The sequence below is a fragment of the Ranitomeya imitator genome, chromosome 4 (assembly GCF_032444005.1).
Source record: "Ranitomeya imitator isolate aRanImi1 chromosome 4, aRanImi1.pri, whole genome shotgun sequence".
In the NCBI taxonomy this organism is placed as follows: Eukaryota; Metazoa; Chordata; class Amphibia; order Anura; family Dendrobatidae; genus Ranitomeya; species Ranitomeya imitator.
In genome coordinates, this window is record NC_091285.1 from 693275819 (window position 1) to 693301340 (window position 25522).

Here is a 25522-nt window from a genome sequence, read left to right on the forward strand (position 1 = left end):
TAGTATATTGCCCAGTCACGTAGTATATTGCCCAGTCACGTAGTATATTGCCCAGTCACGTAGTGTATTGGCCAGTGACGTAGTATATTGCCCAGCCACGTAGTATATTGCCCAGCCATGTAGTATATTGCCCAGTCACGCAGTATACCGCACAGAGCCACGTAGTATATTGCCTATTGCCCAGCCACGTAGTAAATTGCCCAGTCACGTAGTATACAGCACAGAGCCACGTAGTATATTGCACAGTCATGTAGTATATAACACTGCCCACGCAGTACAGTATATACAGTGGCCACGTAATATATAGCACAGCCCACGGAGTATATCACACTGCCCATGTAGTATATAGCAGCCACGCGGTATCTAACACAGCCCATGTAGTATACAGCAGTGTGGGCACCATATCCCTGTTAAAAAAATAAATAAAATAAAAAAATAGTTGTATACTCACCTCCTGAGATCCACCGAAGCTCCGGCGATATGCGCGCGGCTGCCGCCTTCTTCCGTTCCCAGGGTGCATTGTGAAATTACCCAGATGACTTAGCGGTCTCGCGAGACCGCTAAGTCTTCTGGGTAATTTCGCAATGCATCGCTGGGAATGGAAGATGGCGGCCGGCGCGAGCGGCTCAGTGGACTACGGAGGGTGAGTATAGCAGGTTTTTTTTTTTTTTAATTATTTTTAACATTACATTTTTTACTATTGATGCCGCATAGGCAGCATCAATAGTAAAAAGTTGGGGACACACAGGGTTAATAGTGGCGGTAACGGAGTGCGTTACCCCCGACATAACGCGGTCCGTTACCGCCGGCATTAACCCTGTGTGAACGGTGACCGGGAGGGGAGTACAGTGCGGGCACTGACTCCGGGGTGTAAGGAGCGGCCATTTTCTTCTGGACTGTGCCCGTCGCTGATTGGTCGTGGCAATGATCTGTGGGCATTTTGCCACGACCAATCAGCAACTTGGATTCCATGACAGACAGAGGCTGCGACCAATGAATATCCGTGACAGACAGACAGACGGAAGTGACCCTTAGACAATTATATAGTAGATGTCGTTACTCTGTGGCCACTGGACCATGTGCATGATGTTTGCCATCCTCTACTAAGCTTGCCTATAATAAAGTTTCTCTGGAGCAGGAAGTCTTAGATTGCTTCTGGCTGCCAAAGCAGCAACATAGTTTTTCCATAGGGTACCTACATCCTTGGTGAGAGTTTTCTCCTGGGCCAAGTTACCTGCCGGATTGAGAAAGGAGGCCCATTTTATATGCCCTGGAGCATTTTCCAATTACTAAATTGTTAAGCTCGAGGACTTTCAGTCAGTGAAATGGATGGATTTTCACCATGCAAAGAAGAAATTTGGCAGAATGTAGAAACTTTACTCCTCTCGCTTCTTTTTATTTAGCCTTCCACTTTACTATGTGAGTTGTAGTAGACCTTTCTGATAGTTGGATTACAAGACTGGGCATGGTTCAATTCAGTCATCAGAGGAGCATAGGATCCTCCAGGAGGCCAACACTTGTGCTCGAAAAGGCCACCAGAGGTCCAGCAGAAGACAAACACATTTATAGGAGAATTTATGGAAGATTTCTTTCTAGTTTTGACTGCACTTTGATGCTTGGAAGATTTCGATTGTTTTAGAGATTTGGGCGTCCCGGGACCTGAGCCAATATTAATGGGCAGTGACATCATGTTTACTTTTCAGAAATGGATGTAATCTCCGGTGAGCTATAAAAATATTTCACACATGTCTGGAAGCCAGGCTTTATCACTCCTGTTCTGATAATCACTCAATCAAATCTGGTCTTTATATGGCCACATTAAAGAGTTGAATTATGATTTTATGTTTTTATTTGTCTTCTTGGCCTACAAAGTACGCACGTGTCTTCTGCCCATCCTGACAGTCTTTTACTGTATCTACAAGCTAAAACTCCGTCCAGATCTTCATTTCTTAATTCTGATCTTATTAACCTTATACATACTGTATATTGAACGGGTAAAGTATCATTGTCCATGCAGTGGAAATTGGGATTTATTTTGGCGTGAGTGCTTCAGAGGTCTGTAACACTGAAGTAATAGCTATTCTTACTCTACTCTGAGGCTTAACTTGAAGTTTCCAAGGGACCCAATGCAAAATTCACAACACGCCCCTAACTGTTATATGTCATTAATAATTTTGATGTCCTCCTACATGTTAGAGAGTCCATGTCTACCTGCTTACAATGCACAGTCTATAGCTTCACCCCTAATTCTACCCATGGGGTGGTCATCCAGTTATATATCTAGTAGAGTGCAGATTGGAAACTCTCCCCTATAGACTAGTCATTGACACTGGAAGTTGTTTTTTAAGACATTTTTCCCATGCCAGATGTCTTTTGATGAATTATGTAACATATTGTGGTGTGCTGAGATTTCACATTGTATGTTCAAGATTATTTCATGGCAGATAGTTCTGTTCTCAGGAGTGTTCAATTCTAATATTTAGCCTCCCTCTTATTTACAAAGCTGGCTACATCTGTCCCAGAAGGGTAATCAGACTATGTACCCAGCCATGAAACTATAGTCATAGTGTATCACACTTTAAAAAAACGTCTTGTCAAGAGCATTCCTGGACGCCGGTCCCCAGCTTATGAAGGGTGAGAATTGCGAGACCATGTTAAGGGTCGAGTTCCCGCTTCTGCACAGGGGGAATCTCGGGCCGTTTCTGCTGCGGTCTCCCATTCTGCTCCTGCCGCAGTGGAACCTGCTCAGCAGAGACGTCGGTCCTTGCGTCTGGCTCAGTCTCACTCTGTGCTTAGGCTTGCTGTTGCTTTTCCAGCTTTTGCCATTAAAGCCAGTGCTGGGCAACAGCGAGCGGACCCTTTTGGGACTAAGTCCTGCTTTTTCCCTTCTGAGCATGCCCAGGGTGAGATCTCCCGTTGGAGATCGAGGGTCACATGCTCAGATGCTGCAGTGGTTCCCATTGGTCCTCCTGGAAGGTCCTGAAAGGGCTAACTTCTGTGGCAGCTGCCCATTGGTCCTTTATTGGAAGGTCCTGAACGTATTGCAGCTATATAAGCTTCGCATGACCGCACGGCCATGCGCTAGTGTACAATTGTATGCGTGTGTTTGTTGTGAGTGCAAGTCGTTCATTAAATACCCCTACCCTATTGTATGACTGTTCGCGTAAGGTGTATGGCTGCTACCTAGCGCCCGACTAATCACTCAACGTGTCACACATGAATCAGCGTCTATTGCTGTGACCGCCAGTGTGGCGCCACGCACCAGTAGTGCGCTTCCTAACCCACGTCCGGGTGCTTAGTGGTGTCTGCCAGCACGGCACTGTTCGCACTTCGGTGTTCTAACTATCAGTTACCTAACACACCCAGTTGCGGTGTGGTGCGCAAGTAGTCTGTACGGACTTCAACCTTGAGTCTTGGGATTGAGTTCGCTGACTCCTTGCTTGCACTCATTAGTGCGGTATTGCGGACCTGTGGCTTTACAGGGTTCGCTTACACCGCCTTTTAGCGCTGCCATTTACTAGCAGCAGGTTTTTCACCTGCACGGTGGACCCCGGACTGCGAACGCACCAATATTATTTCATCTTATACTTGGTGCGTTCCACCAGTCCTAACAGACCATTACTGAGTAGTCACTACCTCAGGTGCAGAATCTATATTATCCTCCTGCTCCTCCCCCTTAGCCCTTAGCCCAACAAGAAACAGGAAAAGTTAAATACCCAGATCATAGTTTCCATGATACACCATAATAGACGGACATGAAGCATGCAGTGCACTGCATCAGATGTGATCAACTTCTTGGTTGGTAACTGGTGGAAACCATCAAGTATCAAAGAAGGTAGTAGAAAACAAGAGGTCAAGCCAGAATTGATACAAGGATAGTCAGGCAAGAAAATCCAAAGGAAACAAATCTTCAGGCAATAATGGGCAAACAAGCACTGATAGCACAGGAACAGTACATCCATGACATTGACCTAACATCGGGAAGCCACAGTTCTCCAAGGGACAACACCCTGTCAGGAACTTAAATTGGATCACGGCCTATGACAACTTTCTTCATGTGCAAACTGTGGCTACAAAAATACTCTATTACAGATAGCAAAGGACCAAGCAAATTCAATTCGGGATGGGACCATTTGCTCAATATTGGAGGAGATTTGGTGAAGAAGTGAAGGACTGTCAAAGATCATGGGATATCCACAGAACACAATGAGCACCGTGCACTCGTTTTTTCCGGTAAAATATTAATGCATATGACGGAAAACCAATGCACCTCATTGTCGTTACTCCCTGCATCGCTGTACCTAACTCCTCAGTGTTGTGTATGGATACTCAATGTATCCATCCACAACATTAATACTTTGCTGTATCTGAGCCTAGGCACCCATACTCTGTCTCTGCACTCCCCACTCTATAATGCCCACGGTAGAATCTTCATGGGTGCGAAGGTCCAATAATGGAGAATTATGGAGGAGAAAGCGTAACGAAGGCATGAGGTGGCAGCACTTTTCATTGCTGCACGTAGGGACAATCCCATAAACCTTAGTAAATATGAGTGTGGTACATGAGAAGCTCTTGGCGTTGGACAGAGTGCGATGTTGACCTAGTTTTTAAGCTCCAGCAGAAGATCACAGGCATTAGATTACAGCATAGACATTAATATTTCCATCCTTCTGCCAAATGGCCACATTACACAAACTTTACACCAACCTGCTTTCCTGCTGGAGAAATGTTTTCGCCAGCGAGAGAAGTCATCTGCCAATATCATAATCATTATTAACCTTATCTTCATAAAGCCATTATTGTGGACAGAGTAATACGCACCTGATAATGAATAGCAAATATTACGATGCTGTCATTGATAAGAAGCAGTTTCTTTAACCCCTTTACCCCCAAGGGTGGTTTGCACGTTAATGACCGGGCCAATTTTTACAATTCTGACCACTGTCCCTTTATGAGGTTACAACTCTGGAACGCTTCAACGGATCCCAGTGATTCTGACACTGGTTTCTCGTGACATATTGTACTTCATGATAGCAGTAAAATTTCCTTGATATTACCTGTGTTTATTTGTGAAAAACATGGAAATTTGGTGAAAATTGTAAAAATTTTGCAATTTTCCAACTTTGAATTTTTATGCCATTAAATCACAGAGATATGTCACACAAAATACTTAATAAGTAACATTTCCCACATGTCTATTTTACATCAGCACAATTCTGGAACCAAAATTTTTTTTTGTTAGGGAGTTATAAGGGTTAAAAGTTGACCAGCAATTTCTCATTTTTACAACATCATTTTTTTTAAGGACCACATCTCATTTGAAGTCATTTTGAGGGGTCTATATGATAGAAAATACCCAAGTGTGACACCATTCTAAAAACTGCACCCCTCATGGTGCTCAAAACCACATTCAAGAAGTTTATTAAAACTTCAGGTGTTTCACAGAAATTTTTGTAATGTTTAAAAAAAAAAATGAACATTTCACTTTTTTTCACAAAAAATTTACTTCAGCTCCAATTTGTTTTATTTTACCAAGGGTAACAGGAGAAAATAGACCCCAAAAGTTGTTGAAAAATTTGTCCTGAGTACCGGGATACCCCAAATGTGGGGGTAAACCACTGTTTGGGCGCATGGCAGAGCTCAGAAGGGAAGGAGCGCCATTTGACTTTTCAATGCAAAATTGGCTGGAATTGAGATGGGATGCTATGTTGTGTTTGGAGAGCCACTAATGTGCCTAAACATTGAAACCCCCCACAAGTGACACCATTTTGGAAATTAGACCCCCTAAGGAACTTATCTAGATGTGTGGTGAGCACTTTGACCCACCAACCGCTTCACAGAAGTTTATAATGCAGAGCCGTAAAAATAAAAAATAATATTTTTTTCACAAAAATGAAATTTTCTCCCCCAGTTTTTTATTTTCCCAAGGGTACCAGAAGTAATTGTACCCCAAAAGTTGTTGTGCAATTTGTTCTGAGTATGCTGATACCCCATATGTGGGGGTAACCCACTGTTTGGGTGCATGGCAGAGCTCGGAAGGGAAGGAGCGCCGTTTGACTTTTCAATGCAAAATTGACAGGAATTGAGATGGGATGCCATGTTGCGATTGGAGTGCCCCTGATGTGCCTAAACATTGAAACCCTCCACAATTGACACCATTTTTGAAAGTAGACCCCCTAAGGATCTTATCTAGACGTGTTGTGAGAGCTTTGAACCCCCAAGTGTTTCACTACAGTTTATAACGCAAAGCCGTGAAAATAAATTTTATTTTTCCCACAAAAAATATTTTTTAGCCCCCAGTTTTGTATTTTCCCAAGGGTAACAGGAGAAATTGGACCCCAAAAGTTGTTTTTCAATTTGTCCTGAGTACGCTGATACCCCATATGTGGGGGGTAACCACCGTTTGGGTGCATGGCAGAGCTCGGAAGGGAAGGAGCGCCATTTGGAATGCAGACAGATGGATTGGTCTGCAGGCATCACGTTGCATTTGCAGAGCCCCGATGTACCTAAACAGTAGAAACCCCCCTATAAGTGACCCCATATTGGAACCTAGACCCCCCTAGGAACTTATCTAGATGTGTTGTGAGAACTTTGAACCCCCTAGTATTTCACTACAGTTTATAACGCAGAACCGTGAAAATAAAAAATCATTTTTGTCCCACAAAAATGTTTTTTTAGCCCCCCAAATTTTTATTTTCCCAAGGGTAACAAGACAAATGAGACCCCAGAAGTTGTTGTCCAATTTGTCCTGAGTACGCTGATACCCATATTTTGGGGTAAACCCGTTTGGGCGCACGGGAGAGCTCGGAAGGGAAGGAGCACTGTTTTACTTTTTCAACGCAGAATTGGCTGGAATTGAGATCGGATGCCATGTCGCGTTTAGAGAGCCCTGATGTGCCTAAACAGTGGAAACCCCCAATTATAACTGAAACCCTAATCTAAACACACCCCTAACCCTAATTCCAACGGTAACCCTAACCACACCTCTAACCCAGACACACTCCTAACCCTAATCCCAAACATAATCCTGACACACCCCTAACCCTAATCCCAACCGTAAATGTAATCCAAACCCTAACCCTAGCCCCAACCATAACCTAACCCTAGCCCCAACTCTAGCCCTAACCCTAACCCTAGCTCTAACCCTAACCCTAACCCTGTCCCTAACCCTAGTCCTAACCCTAACTCTAACCCTAGCCCTAACCCTAACCCTAGCCCCTAACCCTAATGGGAAAATGGAAATAAATGCATTTTTTAAATTTTATTATTTTTCCCTAACTAAGGGGGTGATGAAGGGGGGTTTGATTTACTTTTATAGCGGGTTTTTTAGCAGAATTTTATGATTGGCAGTTGTCACACACTAAAAGACACTTTTTATTGCAAAAAATATTGCGTTACCACATTTTGAGAGCTATAATTTTTCCACATTTTGGTCCACAGAGTCATGTGAGGTCTTGTTTTTTGTGGGACGAGTTGATGTTTTTATTGGTAACATTTTCGGGCACGTGACATTTTTTGATCGCTTTCTATTCCGATTTTTGTGAGGCAGTATGACCAAAAACCAGCTATTCATGAATTTCTTTTGGGGGGAAGGCGTTTATACCGTTCCGCGTTTGGTAAAATTGATAAAGCAGTTTTATTCTTCAGGTCAGTACGATTACAGCGACACCTCATTTATATCATTTTTTATGTTTTGGCGCTTTTATACGATAAAAACTATTTTATAGAAAAAATAATTATTTTTGCATCGCTTTATTCTGAGGACTATAACTTTTTTATTTTTTCACTGATGATGCTGTATGGCAGCTCGTTTTTTGCTGGACAAGATGAGGTTTTCAGCGGTACCATGGTTATTTATATCTGCCTTTTTGGTCGCATGCTATTCCACTTTTTGTTCAGCGGTATGATAATAAAGCATTGTTTTTTGCCTCGTTTTTTGAATTTTTTTTTTACGGTGTTCACTGAAGGGGTTAACTAGTGGGATAGTTTTATAGGTGGGGTCGTTACGGATGTGGCGATACTAAATATGTGTACTTTTATTGTTTTTTTTTATTTAGATAAAGGAATGTATTTATTGGAACAACATATATATCTCCCGTCTTACCCGCTATCTCTCAGATAACTCTCTTCTCGACCCTCTTCAATCTGGTTTCCGCTCTTTACACTCTACTGAAACTGCCCTCACTAAAGTCTCTAATGACCTACTAACAGCTAAATCTAATGGTCACTACTCCATGCTAATTCTCTTGGATCTCTCCGCAGCATTCGATACTGTGGATCATCAGCTCCTCCTCACTATGCTCCGCTCCATCTGCCTCAAGGACACCGTTCTCTCCTGGTTCTCCTCCTATCTCTCTGACCGCTCTTTCACTGTATTTTTGCTTGTTCCTCCTCCTCTTATCTTCCTGTTACTGTGAGGTTCTTCAAGGATCAGTCCTAGTCCTCCTCCTCTTCTCTTTGTATACTGCCCCTATTGGACAAACAATCAGTAGATTTGGTTTCCAGTACCATCTCTATGCTGACGACACCCAATTATACACCTCTTCTCCTGATATCACACCGACCTTTTTAGAAAACACCAGTGATTGTCTTACCGCTGTCTCTAACATCATGTCCTCCCTCTATCTGAAACTGAACCTGTCAAAAACTGAACTCCTCGTGTTTTCTTCCTCTATTAACCTACCTTTGCCTGACATTGCCATCTCCGTGTGTGGTTCCACCATTATTCCAAAGCAACATGCCCGCTGCCTTGGGGTCATCCTTGATTCCGAGCTTTCATTCACCCCCCACATCCGATCACTGGCTCGCTCTTCTTATCTGCATCTCAAAAACATTTCTAGAATTCGCCCTTTTCTTTCTTTCGACTCTGCAAAAACTCTTACTGTTTCACTTATTAATTCTCGTCTGGACTATTGTAACTCTCTACTAATCAGCCTCCCTCTTACCAAACTCTCCCCGCTCCAATCTGTCCTGAATGCTGCTGCCAGGATCATATTCCTCACCAACCGTTACACCGATGCCTCTACTTTGTGCCAGTCATTACACTGGTTACCCATCCACTCCAGAATCCAGTACAAAACTACTACCCTCATCCACAAAGCACTCCATGGCTCAGCACCACCCTACATCTCCTCCCTGGTATCAGTCTACCACCCTACCCGTGCCCTCCGCTCCGCTAATGCTCAGGTTAGCATCCTCAATAATCAGAACCTCCCACTCCCGTCTCCAAGACTTTACACGTGCTGCGCCGATTCTTTGGAATGCACTACCTAGGTTTATACGACTAATCCCCAATCTCCACAGTTTTAAGCGTGTCCTAAAAACTCATTTGTTCAGATTGGCCTACCGCCTCAACACATTAACCTAACTATCCCTGTGTGGCCCATTAAAAAAAAAACCAAAACACATAATTGGGTTCCTCGCATCATGTTCTCATACACTTTATGCAGTTATTAGCCCTCTGTGTCTGTGCTGTTAAGGTACCGTCACACTAAGCGACGCTGCAGCGATACCGACAACGATCCGGATCGCTGCAGCGTCGCTGTTTGGTCGCTGGAGAGCTGTCACACAGACCGCTCTCCAGCGACCAACGATCCCGAGGTCCCCGGTAACCAGGGTAAACATCGGGTAACTAAGCGCAGGGCCGCGCTTAGTAACCCGATGTTTACCCTGGTTACCATCCTAAAAAGTAAAAAAACAAACGCTACATACTTACCTACCGCTGTCTGTCCTCGGCGCTCTGCTTCTCTGGTCTGGCTGTGAGCGCCGGGCAGCCGGAAAGCAGAGCGGTGACGTCACCGCTCTGCTTTCCGGCCGATGTGCTCACAGCCAGACCAGAGAAGCAGAGCGCCGAGGACAGACAGCGGTAGGTAAGTATGTAGCGTTTGTTTTTTTACTTTTTAGGATGGTAACCAGGGTAAACATCGGGTTACTAAGCGCGGCCCTGCGCTTAGTTACCCGATGTTTACCCTGGTTACCAGCGAAGACATCGCTGAATCGGTGTCACACACGCCGATTCAGCGATGTCTACGGGGAGTCCAGCGACCAAATAAAGTTCTGGACTTTCTTCACCGACCAGCGACAGCACAGCAGGGGCCTGATCGCTGCTGCCTGTCACACTGGACGATATCGCTAGCGAGGACGCTGCAACGTCACGGATCGCTAGCGATATCGTCTAGTGTGACGGTACCTTTACATATTTAGGCAGTTAAGGCTACGTTCACATTTGCGTTGCGTCAGGCGCAACCGCGGCGACGCATGCGTCATGCGCCCCTATATTTAACATGGGGGGAGCATGGACATGCGTTGTGCTGCGTTTTGCGACGCATGCGTTTTTTTTTGCCGCAAGCGTAGGGCGCAGAGGACGCAGCAAGTTGCATTTTTTTTGCGTACAAAATTCGGCAAAAAAGGACACATGCGTCGCAAAACGCTGCGTTTTAGCGTGTGTTTTGTTGCGTTTTTGTGAATGTAGCCTTAACTGGTTCATGCAGCTTTACATGAACACCCGAGCTTTACACTATGGCCGGTCCGAATAACTAAAACAATTGTTACCATCCACCTCTCGTGTCTCCCCTTTTCCTCATAGTTTGTAGCTTGCGAGCAGCAGGGCCCTCACTCCTCCTGGTATCTGTTCTGAACTGTATTTCTGTTATGCTGTAATGTCTATTGTCTGTACAAGTCCCCTCTATAATTTGTAAAGCGCTGCAGAATATGTTGGTGCTATTTAAATAAAATTATTATTATTTATATATATTTTTTTTATTTATTTAGGATTTTTTTTTTTACACATGTTTGATCGCAGTGTGCCGGGGGTTAATGTGTCGGGGGCGGTCTGTGGCCGCTCCTGGCACATAGTGCCGGATGTCAGGTGCAATAGTCAGCTGACACCCGGCCGCTATCGGCCGCGCTCCCCCCGAGAGCGCGGCCGATCGCTATGATGTACTATCCCATCGGTGGGCTTACGGGCCCAGCCCACCTTGACGGGATAGTCCATCTAATATCAGAAAGGGGTTAAAGCAGCATGCATATATTTATTACTAGATTCTTTCTTGGGCCATCCCTAAAAATGGAAATAATGGAAATCGTAAGCGTAGGAGTTTGCAGCGTTTACTGGAGCTCTGCAGTACTTTGCGCTGCCGTCAAGAGGGCAGATAAAGTACGCCTGCGTAGGAGCTGTGACAGGAAGCAAGGAAGAGGACATCATCGCATGAAGATGGGAGGCGCCGGACCCGGACCGCGACGCCCATTGGACCCTGACCGCCCCTGGGTGAGTATAAACTAACTTGTTTTTCTTATCTTTCAGGATACATTGGGGGCTTATCTACAGCATTACAGAATGCTGTAGATAAGCCCCTGATGGCGGTGGCCGCAGCTCATATACGAAAAAGTCGGTGACAGATTCCCTTTAAGAAAACCCAGCATGAGCTTTTATTTTTGGAGTGAATTACAGGATGGTAGTGGGGCAGTTCACTCCCTCCAGCTGGGTCTTACAAGTGGCCCATGGCCAAAGATTCCATTTAAAAATCCTACAGCAAAGGGTTGGGTGTCAGTGTTTGCAAATTGCAAAATAGGTGGCTCTGCAACATCTGGCTTGTGTGAAGTCAACACAGAGCCAAGGAAAGCAAAATGCCTGGTGCCTCCTCAGCGTGACATGGTGGTGCAGTCGCCCGTGGCAACCGGTCTCTCATACAGACTGTTTTGATGCCTCGGTTGCAAGCCGGAGGATATAATTTTGTCTTTAAGTAGTGATTTTTGGACAATAAAGACATTTGTGTTTGAACTTTACAGGTTCAATACCTCATTGCCGCACAGTGTGAACACCGCCGTACTACAATGTGCAGAAGTAGTGAGCATGTGCAGCAGTTTAGAGCATGCGCATCGGTAGTGCATGAGTAGTTAGCATGTACAGTAGTAGACAACATGTGCAGCATTAGAGAGTATGTGCAGCAGCACTGAGAAATTGCACCAGTAGTGAGCATGTGAAGCAGCAGTGAGCATGTGCAACCAATATTCCTACAATGGAGCAGTGGTTGCACATGCTCACTATCGCTCCATTGATACAGGAGACTTTGGAGTTCTCATTTTTTGTATTGGCTGGAGGCTTCAGTGCATGGACCCCAGTGATTACACATTTGATTATCTGTGATTAATTAAGCAATATGTACCGAAACCGTAGTCACCCAAACAGGAGGTCAGATGCCTGCCGGGCAACCCGAACATAAGTCCTCATGCAGAACAGACTAAGAACTGTAAGAACTTTGTACTCTAAATGTGTTCGTATCACTGATCCATCTATGTGATCACTAGCTGTAGTGGAGCATGGCTTTCAAGGTGTAGGAAAACTTGGCTGCTTACTTCTAAAAACATCACCACCCTTCTGTTCAGGTTGTGTGTGGTATTGCAGGCTCAGCCCCATTTACACTACTGGAGCCGAACTGCAATTCCACGCACAACCTGTAGACAAGGGTGGAGCTGTTTGTTTTATAGAAAGCAGCCATGGTTTTGACCACACTTTTGTCCATGCTCTGTTATTTCAGCTGTACAAATCTATAAAGACTTGTAACAGCGCTAACGTGTTTTACTCCCGTACTCAGACACACACAATTACCCTATAAAGGTGACAGATTTGTACACACGTCATAAACTCGAAGCCCTGGGTGACATTTTTACGTCACGTTGTCGTAATTAAAGGAAGAGAGCGGCGGGTATAAAACAGTAATATTTTCTCTATTAAAATTTACAATGTGTGCTGACGAGATTGCCTTGGGCGGGCAATACATCACCCAATGGTCACTGCCCGTCTACACACGAGAGCTGTGTCCAGCCGTGTGGTCCGAGCATGTGCTGGTGGGTAGGTCCAGTTACAGGGTGAATACTGGGCATAAAGAAGAAGGGTCAGACGGGTCCAGCTCCCTCCGTCCCCACAGTGTGAATGGTGTCCAGACTTCCTGCTGGAATACAACAACACATAATGATATAATCACAGTCAATAAAGACAATTGTTTTATGGCCGTCGTAATTCTCATTCTGTGATGGAAAGATTTATGGAGGAGGGAGGGGAGTGTGCTGAGGTCCACACATTTCCAATGTCAAGGTCCTCTCCCTGAACACAGCAGCTGCGAGATAAAGCTATAAGCGGAGAGAACGGCCGACACATTATAGCAGAGGTGGAGATCCATTTGGATATTTATAACCTCGTTTGCGACCAGACAAAATTATCAAACTAAAAATGATCCTGCTATACTTGGTCAAACAATTAATTACCGCCCCTTTAATGTGATGGCGGAGCTGCTTCTCTTTCAGTTCTTCAATACATAAAGTGAAACTCATATTCTATAGAGTCATTACAATCAGAGTGATCTATTTCACATTTTTATTTCTGTTAATGTTGATGATTATGGCTTACAGCCAATGAAAACCCAAAAGTCATTATCTCAGTAAATTAGAATAATTTACAAAAAACACCTGTAAAGGCTTCCTAAGCATTTATAATGGTCCCTTAGTCTGTTTCAGTAGCTCCACAATCATGGGGAAGACTCCTGACATGACAGATGTCCAGAAAGCATCACTGACACACTCCACAAGGAGGGGAAGCCACAAAAGGTCATTGCTAAAGAAGCCGGCTGTTCACAGAGTGCTGTATCCAAGCATATTAATGGAAAGTTGAGTGGTAGGAAAAAGTGTGGTAGAAAAAGGTGCACAGGGAACCGGGATAACCGCAGCCTGGAAAGGATTGTTAAGAAAAGGCCATTCAAAAAGTTTGGGAGATTCACAAGAAGTGGTCTGCTGCTGGAGTCGTTGCTTCAAGAGCCACCACACACAGACGTATCCAGGACATGGGCTACAAGTGTCGCATTCTTTGTGTCAGCCACTCATGACCAATAGACAACGCCAGAAGCGTCTTACCTGGGCCAAGGAAAAGAAGAACTGGACTATTGCTCAGTGGTCCAAGGTGTTGTTTTCAGATGAAAGTAAATTTTGCATTTCATTTCGAAATCAAGGTCCCAGAGTCTGGAGGAAGAGTGGAGGCCACAATCCAAGCTGCAGGAGGTCTAGTGTGAAGTCTCCACAATCAGTGATGGTTTGGGGAGCCATGTCATCTGCTGGTGTAGGTCCACTGTGTTTTATCAAGACCAAAGTCAGCGCAGCTGTCTACCAGGACATTTTAGAGAATTTCATGCTTCCCTCTGCTGACAAACTTTTTTGAGATGAAAATGTAATTCTCCAGCAGGACTTGGCCCCTGTCCACACTGCCAAAAGCACCGATACCTGGCTTGCAAACAGCGGTATCACTGTGCTTTATTGGCAGCAAACTCACCTGACCTTAACCCCATAGAGAATCTATGTGTATTGTCAAGAGAAAGATGAGAGACACCAGACCCAACAATGCAGACAAGCTGAAGGTTGCTATCAAAGCAACCTGGGCTTCCATAACCCCTCAGCAGTGCCACAGGCTGATCGCCTTCATGCCACGCCGCATTGATGCAGTAATTGTTGCAAAAGGAGCCTGACCAAGTATTGAGTGCATTTACTGAACCGACATTTCAGTAGGCCAACATTTTGGATTTTACAATCATTTTTCAAGCTGGTGTTATAAAGTTTTCTAATTTACTGAGATAATGACTTTGGGGTTTTCACTGGCTGTAAGCCATAATCATCAACATTATCAGAAATAAACACTTGAAATACAAGGTGGGCCATTTATATGGATACACCTAAATAAAATGGAAATGATTGGTGATATCAATTTCCAGTTTGCGGCAGATTAGTATATACGTAGGAGGGGGAAAACTTTTCAAGTTGGGTGGTGACTATTTTGAAGTTGGCCATTTTTGATTCAACTTTATTTTTTCCAATGGGAAGAGGTGTGAACTTATTGAAAATTTCACAAGAAAAACAATGGTGTGCTTGGTTTTAACGTAACTTTATTCTTTCATGAGATATTTACTAGTTTATGACCACTTATAAAATGTGTTCAAAGTGCTGTCCATTGTGTTGGATTGTCAATGCAACCCTCTTCTCCCACTCTTGACACACTGATAGCAACACGGCAGAAGAAATGCTAGCACAGGCTTCCATTATCCTTTGTTTCAGATGCTGGGGTAATCTGAAGGCAATTGTCTATGCTGTGAAGATACAAAATGTGCAGCATCTGAAACAACGGATACTGGAAGCCTGTGCTAGCATTTCTTCTGCAACCTGTCTCCTCCATACATCTGTGACCTCGTCTCCCGGTACTTACCTACAAGCAACCTCCGATCCTCTCAAGATCTCCTTCTCTACTCACCTCTCATCTCTTCTTCCCACAACTGCATCCAAGATTTCTCCCGTGCTTCCCCCGTACTCTGGAACTCTCTACCTCAACACATCAAACTCTCGTCTACCATAGACACCTTCAAAAAGAACCTGAAGACTCACCTATTCCGACAAGCCTACAGCCTGCAGTGATCCTCAACCTACTGAACCACCACACAACCAGCTCTACCCTCTCCTAGTGTATCCTCACCCATCCCCTGCAGACTGTGAGCCCTCACGGGCAGGGTCCTCCCTCCTTATGTACCTGTGTGCCTTGTTTTTTTGCTCATGTTTAATGTATTTGTCTATATTTGCCCCCTTTTTCACATGTAAAACACCATGGAATAAATGGCGCTATTAAAATGTATAATAATAATAATAATAATCATATTGGAGACACCAAGACTACGGTATATACATCACATAGGAGACACCGAGAGTGCTGTATATACATCACATAGTAGATAACAAGACTGACATATATACATCACATAGGTGGCAGCGAGACTGCTGTTTATAAATCACATATCAGATAACAAGACTGCTGTATGTACATCATATAGGAGACACCAAGACTGCTGTATACATAATACATAATAGCAGATATCAAGACTGCTGTATAAATTGTGAGCCAGTGAGGGGGGATCATATGCGAGGGGCAATATGTGTCCCCCAGGATGCGGACGGAGTCCTATTAAACCCGCTGGAGTGCCTTGTGTTCATAGCAGGATGCCTGTGATTCACAAGGCAAAATAAAAGAAAGAGTGGATTGGGTCCAAGTAGTGACAGATTTTAGGAAAATCGGTTAAGGGTTTTTATTTTTGGAGTGAACTACAGGAAGGTAGTGGGGCAGTTCACAACCTCCAGCCAGGTCTTGCAAGTGGCTCATGGCCACAGATTTCATGTAAAAACCCTGCAGCAAAGGTCTGGGTGTGTCAGTGTTGGTTAGCAAGTTGCAGAGCAAGTGGCTCTGCAACATCCGGCTTGTGTGTAAAGTCAGCACAAAGCTAAGGTAAGTGAACGCCTGGCGGCCCCTCAGCATGACATGGTGGTGCAGTCGCCCATGACAACTGGTGTCGGATACGGGCTGTCTCAAAACCCCAGAGGATACCGTTTGGCTTTCATTTGTGAGTTTGGACATTAAAGTCATTTTGCTTTGAACTTTGCTGGGTCACTGTCTCATTACCGCATGGTGTGAACACTGCCGCACTACAATATACATCACATAGTAGACACCAAGATTACTATATATACACATCATATAGGATACACTGAGACTGCAGTATAAGAATCACATAGGAGACTGTGACTGCTGTATATATATCACATAAGAGGCACTGAGACTGGATTATTTACATCACATAAGAGACACTGAGACTGCTGTATATACATCACAAAGGATAAGAAACTAAGACTGATGTTTATACATCACATAGGGGACAATGAGACTGCTATGTATAGCGCACATAAGAGGCACTGACACTGCTGTATAGGCATCACATATCAGACCCTGAGACAGCTGTATATACATCACATAGTGGGCATTAAGACTGCTGTATATAGCGCACATATGAAATTCTAAGACTGCTTAATATATGATAAATATGCTGTCTATACATGACATAGAGGACACTAGCACTATTGTATATTCATCACATAAGAGACTCCAAGATTGCTATATATACAGACTGCTGTATATACATCACACAGGGACACTGAGACTGCGGTAAAAACATCACATGAGAGACACTGATGCTGATGTATATACATCATGTAGGAGACACTGAGACTTCTGTACATGTGTCACTTAGGGTACAGTTTAGACTGCTATACATTCATCACATAAGAGACGCTGAGACTGCTGTATGTACTCACATCGTAGACACTGCGACGTCTGTATATACAGTGGGTACGGAAAGTATTCAGACCCCTTTAAATTTTTCACTCTTTGTTTCATTGCAGCCATTTGGTAAATTCAAAAAGTTCATTTTTTTTCTCAATAATGTACACTCTGCACCCCATCTTGACTGAAAAAAAAACAGAAATGTAGAAATTGTTGCAGATTTATTAAAAAAGATAAACTGAAATATCACATGGTCATAAGTATTCAGACCCTTTGCTCAGTATTTTCCTTGCTCCATCTTCTTTCCTGTTTTGAAGATAGGGACAACATTTGCCCTTCAATCTTCTGGGACTTCTCCTGTTTTCCATGATTTTCCAAAGATTCTGGCTAGTGGTTCTGGAAATTTCCTCTGCTAACTCTTTCAGTACCCTAGGATGTAATTCATCTGGACCAGGAGATGTAAATTCGTGTAAATTAGCTAGGTGTTCCCTCACCATCTCTCTGTCTATAGAATTTGTGGATTCTTTTATTCCTTCAATGGCACCATGAAGATCGGTTGATGTTGCATTTGCTTTCTTAGAGAACACAGCTGCAAAATAGGAATTTAAAAGTTTGGCCTTCTCAACATCATTTTTGACAACTTCACTCTTTTCATCCTTTAAAAATCCTATAACAATTATTCCCAGGGGTAAAACCTAAAAATTTGCACAAAAATGTTTTTACTGTAAATCTAGTGTATATAAATGCGTATGTCTAGTGTGTATATACATGTGTATAGTATATACATGTGTATGTGCAATGTGTGTAGATACTGTACATCTCATAGGATACACTGAGACTGCTGTGTAAGGAGATAGAGCCCACGTTGCTCCTTGAAGAAAAAGTTGTAATGTTGTATCACGCAATGTGAATTGTGTTATGCGTTAATGATGTTGGTAATGTGTATTAATCGACGGTAGGGAAAGCTAGAGTTAAAGATAGGGACTAGCCCAGAATGGGAGGGACTAAGGTGAAGGACAGAGATAGACATGACAACAGACATGACCTAGTGTTCATCTGGAGTAGATCTACGGTCTAGACAGTAGCAGTGCTGCATGATTTGAGTCCCTAACGTGAGAGGAGACCGTGACAGAGGATAGCTAGATCCTAGCAGAAAGGAGAGAAGTAACAATGTCAGAATAATCGATCTGAGACCTGTACATAGGAAGGACAGCTAGCACTACAGTTCAGAGTTTATAACTCCGAGAGGTAATGGGCTAAGATGGGACAAAGTACGTGAGATGAAGAGAGTGCCCTGGATGAGAGTTCCAGAGACAGAGAAGATAAGTACCAGTCATAGTGGCAATATAGTTCCTTAGAGGTGAAAGAAGACTGAATCATTGTATTGTAAGGTGGTTACCAGACACATAGTTGATGGGAAGTATGTATGCTTCTTTTTAACTCTATTTAGATACCAAGTTATGGATTGGATACTTTCTATATATTTGGGTTTGGATAGGACTCAAACTGTCCCTGGAGCTGGGACCCTAACTATCCCTGTCCTGGGGGTACTCCTAAAGTCTCCGACTTTACTATGCTCCTGTAAAATCCCTAATCTGTCCCCTCCCACACCCCATGAGGCATGGGACAGAAATGAAAGGTAAACCAGTCACAAATTCAAAACATGGATAACAGAAAACCTCTATCATACCAAAGCACTAACCAACAATAGGGAGGAGGATAGGGACTGGGAGGAATAAACTAAATGGGAAAAGGGGACCAGAAAATAAATACACACGTACAACAGCAAACTACAGTACACCACAACTCCAACTCCAAACTTGAACTACTTAGCTTTAGCATACAGCACAGTGTCTCCTAAAAGCAAGGAAGCAGAGCTTTCACCGGCAGGGCAGAGATGGTCTGGCCAGGTTTTATAGGAAGAATTAACGACTAGATCAGAAGCAGCTTAAATGAAGCTGCATGTTTCTGACTGTTAGGGCTAGCGGAACGCACCAAATAATTACATAGATATAATAAGGTGCGTTCGCAGCCCGGGGTCCACCGTGCAGAGATGGAACTTGCTGCTAAGTAATGACGGACTATATGGCGGTACAATGAGGATACACACATGGGTTAACTTCACCCTGTATGAAGAAAGCGATCCCTGTTAAGTCACAGGGTCGCGGTACCGCACAGAGAGCGCAAGCAAGGAACCACAGAACTCTATCCCAGGACACAGGATTAGAGTTAGTGTAGACCTCTTGCGATCGACACCACAATTGGGGTATCAGAGTAACTAATATGCACAGAAGTGCATGCTGTGCCACACTAGCGGACACCACTAACCACCCAGACTTGGGTAAGGTAAGCGCTCTAATAGCGCACGGCGCTGCACTGGCGGTCACAGCAGTTAGACGCTGTTTCGTGTGTTAACGCTGTGAGTTCAGCCGGGCGCTAGATTGCAGCCATACACCTTACGCGAACAGTCATACACAAGGGATGGGTTTTTTAAGGAACGACTTGCACTCATCAACACACACACACGATAACAATTGTATACTAGCGCATGGCCGTGCGGCCATGCAAACCTTTTATAGCTGCAGCAAGTACAAGACCTTCCGAGAAGGACCAATGGGAGTCAGCCACAGAAGAAGAACACCTTTAGGACCTTCCTAGAGGACCAATGGGATTAGCTGCAGTACCTAAGCATGTGACCCCTGACCTCCAATGGGAGGTCATCCCGTGGGCATGCTCAGAAAGAGAAAATCTGGACTTAGTCCCAGAAAGACCTGCTCGCTGCTGAACATTGCTGGCTACAAGAACAGAGCCTGGAAGGGCAGTAGTAACCAGTCGTCCAGTATTAGCCTGAGCTAGACGCTGGGACCGACGTCTCCGCTGAGCAGATTCCACTGTGTCTGGAGAAGAATGGGAGATCACAGCGGAGATGGTTTGAGATTCCCCCTGTGCAGAGGCGGGAACTCGACACCTAACACTGACTTGCATAGAAAGGGTCGTTGATCTTTTCAGCACCAAAGGAAACCAAATTCATTTAATATTGGATCACAATTACACAGGCTAAATCGAAGATCTGTGATTCACAATACGCAGTGATTTTCTAACCCCAGATCTCACAGGTTGGCATGACAGTTAGACCCTGTTAGTGAGATGTTTGGATAGTCATCTGCATTTCGGTCATTCTCTGCGTTTCGGTCAGTTCTCTTTGTCTCGGATAGTTCTCTGCATCTTGGTCACACAGTCCTCTATCAGATCACAGAGTCTATTGTGGATGAGTTCACCACTACTTTATGTGCTGTCGGCTTTCTGTTCTGACTCCATGTCTGCACATCACTTGTCACTTCTACCTTGTTATAGAAAACATTTGTCCACTGACCGTGTTTTCCAAAGCTGAAAATAGACGGTAGGGTTAAAGTTAACTCTATGACCCAAGGTAACACAAAAAGCACAAACATGCCCTATGTGCTGTATGTTGATAAGACAACCACATTTCTGGGCCCTAGCATTGTGAATGTGGACATTACAGACAGTCTCTATGATGGTCAGAACAGGAGGTCAGTCAGTAGGAGAATTTCTTGTTCAGGTGGACTTATTTTCTAGAAACACAGTGATCGGTTGATTGACACAGCTGATTATCTTGATGAGGCAGCCTCCTCAGTGGCTGACATGTAAAATTCCAATCTGTTGAATCCTTAAGGGTGGCATATAAAAACCGTCTAGCCTTCTCAATTGAAGAGGATCCCGACCCTTGTTGGAGGATTCCTGTTGTGAATTCTGTGGCTGAATTCACTCCTGTGGTCACAAGTGGTATTGCAGCCTCTGGGCTTCCTCCCTCAGGTGTTTTGGTGAGCTCGTTGGCTGCCTTGCTATTTAACTCCACCTGAGTCTGTCTTCCTTGCTCCTTGTCAATGTTCCAGTGTTGGATCTGAGCTACTGCATCTTTCCTGTGGCCTGCTGCTCTGCTAGATAAGTGTTACTTTGTTTTTGTTTCCGTTTTTTCTGTCCAGCTGTGCTATTCTCTTTTGCTGGAAGCTCTGAGACGCAAAGGGTGCACCGCCGTGCCGTTAGTTCGGCACGGTGAGTCTTTTTGCCCCCCTTTGCGTGGTTCTGCTTTAGGGTTTTTTGTAGACTGCATAGTTCTCTTTGCTATCCTCGCTCTGTCTAGAATATCGGGCCTCACTTTGCTGAATCTATTTCATTTCTACGTTTTGTCTTTTCATCTTGCTAACAGTCATTATATGTGGGGGGCTGCCTATTCCTTTGGGGTATTTCTCTGAGGCAAGTCAGGCTTGTATTTCTATCTTCAGGCTAGTCAGCTCCTCAGGCAGTGCCGAGTTGCATAGGTAGTGTTAGGCGTAATCCACTGCTGCTTTTAGTTGTGTGAGGATAGGTTCAGGTATTGCAGTCTGCAGAGATTCCACGTCTCAGAGCTTGTTCTATTGTTTTTGGGTTATTGCCATATCACTGTATGTGCGCTGATTACTGCACACTGTGTTGCCTGATAGCACAGCATAACAGTACAAGGAGCCAAACCAATGATTCTCAATAGAGGGAAAAAAGAAGTCCTGACATCATTTTTTTTTTCCTCCTCAGCTCTGTCTTCAGTGTTTTTTTTTTTTTTTTCCCCTAGACATTAGAGTGCTTCAGGACACAGCTGTGGACATGGATATTCAGGCTCTGTGCTCCTCAATGGATAATCTCGTTATAAATGTACAAAAGATTCAAGATACAATTGATCAGAAATCTATGCTAGAACCAAGAATTCCTATTCCTGATTTGTTTTTTGGTGACAGAACTAAGTTCCTGAGCTTCAAAAATAATTGTAAGCTATTTCTGGCCTTGAAACCTCATTCTTCTGGTAATCCTATTCAACAGGTTTTGATTATTTCTTTTTTGCGCGGCGACCCACAGGACTGGGCGTTTTCTCTTGCGCCAGGAGACCCTGCATTGAGTAATGTTGATGCGTTTTTCCAGGCGCTTGGATTGCTTTACGATGAGCCTAATTCAGTGGATCAGGCTGAGAAAAATTTGCTGGCTTTGTGCCAGGGTCAGGATGATATAGAAGTATATTGTCAGAAATTTAGGAAATGGTCAGTACTCACTCAGTGGAATGAATCTGCGCTGGCAGCTTTGTTCAGAAAGGGTCTCTCTGAAGCTCTTAAGGATGTCATGGTGGGATTTCCTATGCCTGCTGGTTTGAATGAGTCTATGTCCTTGGCCATTCAGATCGGTCGTCGCTTGCGCGAGCGTAAATCTGTGCACCATCTGGCGGTATTGTCTGAGAGTAAACCTGAGCCTATGCAGTGCGACAGGACTATGACTAAAGTTGAACGGCAAGAACACAGACGTCTGAACAGGCTGTGTTTCTACTGTGGTGATTCCACTCATGCTATTTCTAATTGTCCTAAGCGCACTAGGCGGTTCGATAGCTCTGCCGTCATTGGTACTGTACAGTCCAAATTCCTTCTGTCCATTACCTTGATATGCTCTTTGTCATCGTATTCTGTCATGGCGTTTGTGGATTCAGGCGCTGCCCTGAATCTGATGGATTTGGATTATGCTAAACGTTGTGGATTTTTCTTGGAGCCTTTGCGGTGTCCTATTCCGTTGAGAGGAATTGATGCTACACCTTTGGCCAAGAATAAGCCTCAGTACTGGGCCCAGCTGACCATGTGCATGGCTCCTGCACATCAGGAAGTTATTCGCTTTCTGGTACTGCATAATCTGCATGATGTGGTCGTGTTGGGGTTGCCATGGCTACAAACCCATAATCCAGTATTAGATTGGAACTCTATGTCAGTAACCAGCTGGGGTTGTCAGGGAGTACATGGTGATGTTCCATTTTTGTCTATTTCGTCATCCATTCCTTCTGACATCCCAGAGTTCTTGTCTGACTTTCAGGATGTATTTGAAGAGCCCAAGTCTGATGCCCTACCTCCGCATAGGAATTGTGATTGTGCTATCAATTTGATTCCTGGTAGTAAATTCCCTAAGGGTCGTTTATTTAATTTGTCCGTGCCTGAACACACCGCTATGCGCAGTTATGTGAAAGAATCCCTGGAGAAGGAACATATTCGCCCATCGTCATCACCATTGGGAGCAGGGTTCTTTTTTGTAGCCAAAAAGGATGGTTCGCTAAGACCGTGTATTGATTACCGCCTCCTTAATAAGATCACTGTTAAGTTTCAGTATCCCTTGCCATTGATATCTGACTTGTTTGCTCGGATTAAGGGGGCTAGTTGGTTTACTAAGATTGATCTTCGTGGTGCGTATAATCTGGTGAGAATCAGGCAGGGAGATGAATGGAAAACGGCATTTAATACGCCCGAGGGTCATTTTGAGTATCTGGTGATGCCGTTCGGACTTGCCAATGCTCCATCTGTTTTTCAGTCTTTTATGCATGACATTTTCCGTGAGTATCTGGATAAATTCCTGATTGTTTACTTGGATGACATTTTGATCTTCTCTGATGATTGGGAGTCTCATGTGAAGCAAGTCAGAATGGTTTTCCAGGTACTGCGTGCTAATTCCTTGTTCGTGAAGGGATCAAAGTGTCTCTTCGGTGTGCAGAAAGTTTCATTTTTGGGGTTCATCTTTTCCCCTTCTACTATCGAGATGGATCCGGTTAAGGTCCAGGCCATCCAGGATTGGACTCAGCCGACATCTCTGAAAAGTCTGCAGAAATTCCTGGGCTTTGCTAATTTTTATCGTCGCTTCATCTGTAATTTTTCTAGCATTGCCAGACCATTGACCGATTTGACCAAGAAGGGTGCTGATTTGGTTAATTGGTCTTCTGCTGCCGTGGAAGCTTTTCAGGAATTGAAGCGTCGTTTTTGCTGTGCCCCTGTGTTGTGTCAACCAGATGTTTCTCTTCCATTCCAGGTCGAGGTTGATGCTTCTGAGATTGGAGCAGGGGCGGTTTTGTCACAGAGAGGTTCTGGTTGCTCAGTGTTGAAACCATGTGCTTTCTTTTCCAGGAAATTTTCTGCTGCTGAGCGTAATTATGATGTGGGCAACCGAGAGTTGCTGGCCATGAAGTGGGCATTCGAGGAGTGGCGTCATTGGCTTGAGGGAGCTAAGCATCGCGTGGTGGTATTGACTGATCATAAGAATCTTACTTATCTCGAGTCTGCCAAGCGCTTGAATCCTAGACAGGCCCGTTGGTCGTTATTTTTTGCTCGTTTTGATTTTGTGATTTCGTACCTTCCGGGCTCTAAAAATGTGAAGGCGGATGCTCTGTCTAGGAGTTTTGTGCCCAACTCTCCGGGGTTATCTGAGCCGGCGAGTATCCTCAAGGAAGGAGTCATTGTGTCTGCCATCTCTCCTGATTTGCGGAGAGTGTTGCAGAAATTTCAGGCTAATAAACCTGATCGTTGTCCAGCCGAGAAACTGTTCGTCCCTGATAGGTGGACTAGTAAAGTTATCTCTGAACTTCATTGTTCGGTGCTGGCTGGTCATCCAGGAATCTTTGGTACCAGAGAGTTAGTGGCTAGATCCTTCTGGTGGCCATCTCTGTCACGGGATGTGCGTGCTTTTGTGCAGTCCTGTGGGATTTGTGCTAGGGCTAAGCCCTGCTGTTCACGTGCCAGTGGGTTGCTTTTGCCCTTGCCGGTCCCGAAGAGGCCTTGGACACATATTTCGATGGATTTCATTTCTGACCTTCCCGTTTCTCAAAAGATGTCGGTCATTTGGGTGGTCTGTGATCGCTTTTCTAAAATGGTCCATCTGGTGCCCTTGGTTAAATTGCCTTCCTCCTCTAATTTGGTGCCTTTGTTCTTCCAGCATGTGGTTCGTTTGCATGGCATTCCTGAGAATATTGTTTCTGACAGAGGTTCCCAGTTTGTCTCGAGGTTCTGGCGAGCCTTTTGTGGTAGGATGGGCATTGACCTATCTTTTTCCTCGGCCTTCCATCCTCAGACTAATGGCCAGACCGAACGAACCAATCAGACCTTGGAAACATATCTGAGATGTTTTGTTTCTGCTGACCAGGATGATTGGGTGTCATTTTTGCCGTTGGCTGAGTTCGCCCTTAATAATCGGGCCAGCTCGGCTACCTTGGTCTCTCCATTTTTCTGCAATTCTGGGTTCCATCCTCGTTTCTCTTCAGGACAGGTTGAGTCTTCGGACTGTCCTGGTGTGGATTCTGTGGTGGACAGGTTGCAGCAGATCTGGACTCAGGTAGTGGACAATTTGACCTTGTCCCAGGAGAAGGCTCAGCTTTTCGCTAATCGTAGACGCCGTGTGGGTCCCCGACTTCGTGTTGGGGATCTGGTTTGGTTATCTTCTCGTCATATTCCTATGAAGGTTTCCTCTCCTAAATTTAAACCTCGTTTTATTGGTCCGTATAGGATTTCTGAGATTCTCAATCCGGTGTTTTTTCGTCTGACC

The 25522-nt window shown here is 44.4% G+C and overlaps 1 protein-coding gene across 2 annotated transcripts in view; it reads right to left on the reverse strand.

Moving 5' to 3' along the window:
• CLDN15 (claudin 15) overlaps window positions 1–25522 on the reverse strand; it is a 102721-nt gene that overhangs the window by 54056 nt on the left and 23143 nt on the right. Inside the window, exon 2 of one of the 2 annotated variants that reach the window (XM_069767473.1) lies at window positions 17170–17321. The exons of the other annotated variant lie outside the window; for it this stretch is intronic. Within the exon in view, the coding sequence (XP_069623574.1) occupies window positions 17170–17260 (91 nt within the window). The 5' untranslated portion in view covers window positions 17261–17321. The remainder of the gene's footprint in view (window positions 1–17169; window positions 17322–25522) is intronic. 2 annotated transcript variants of the gene reach the window in all.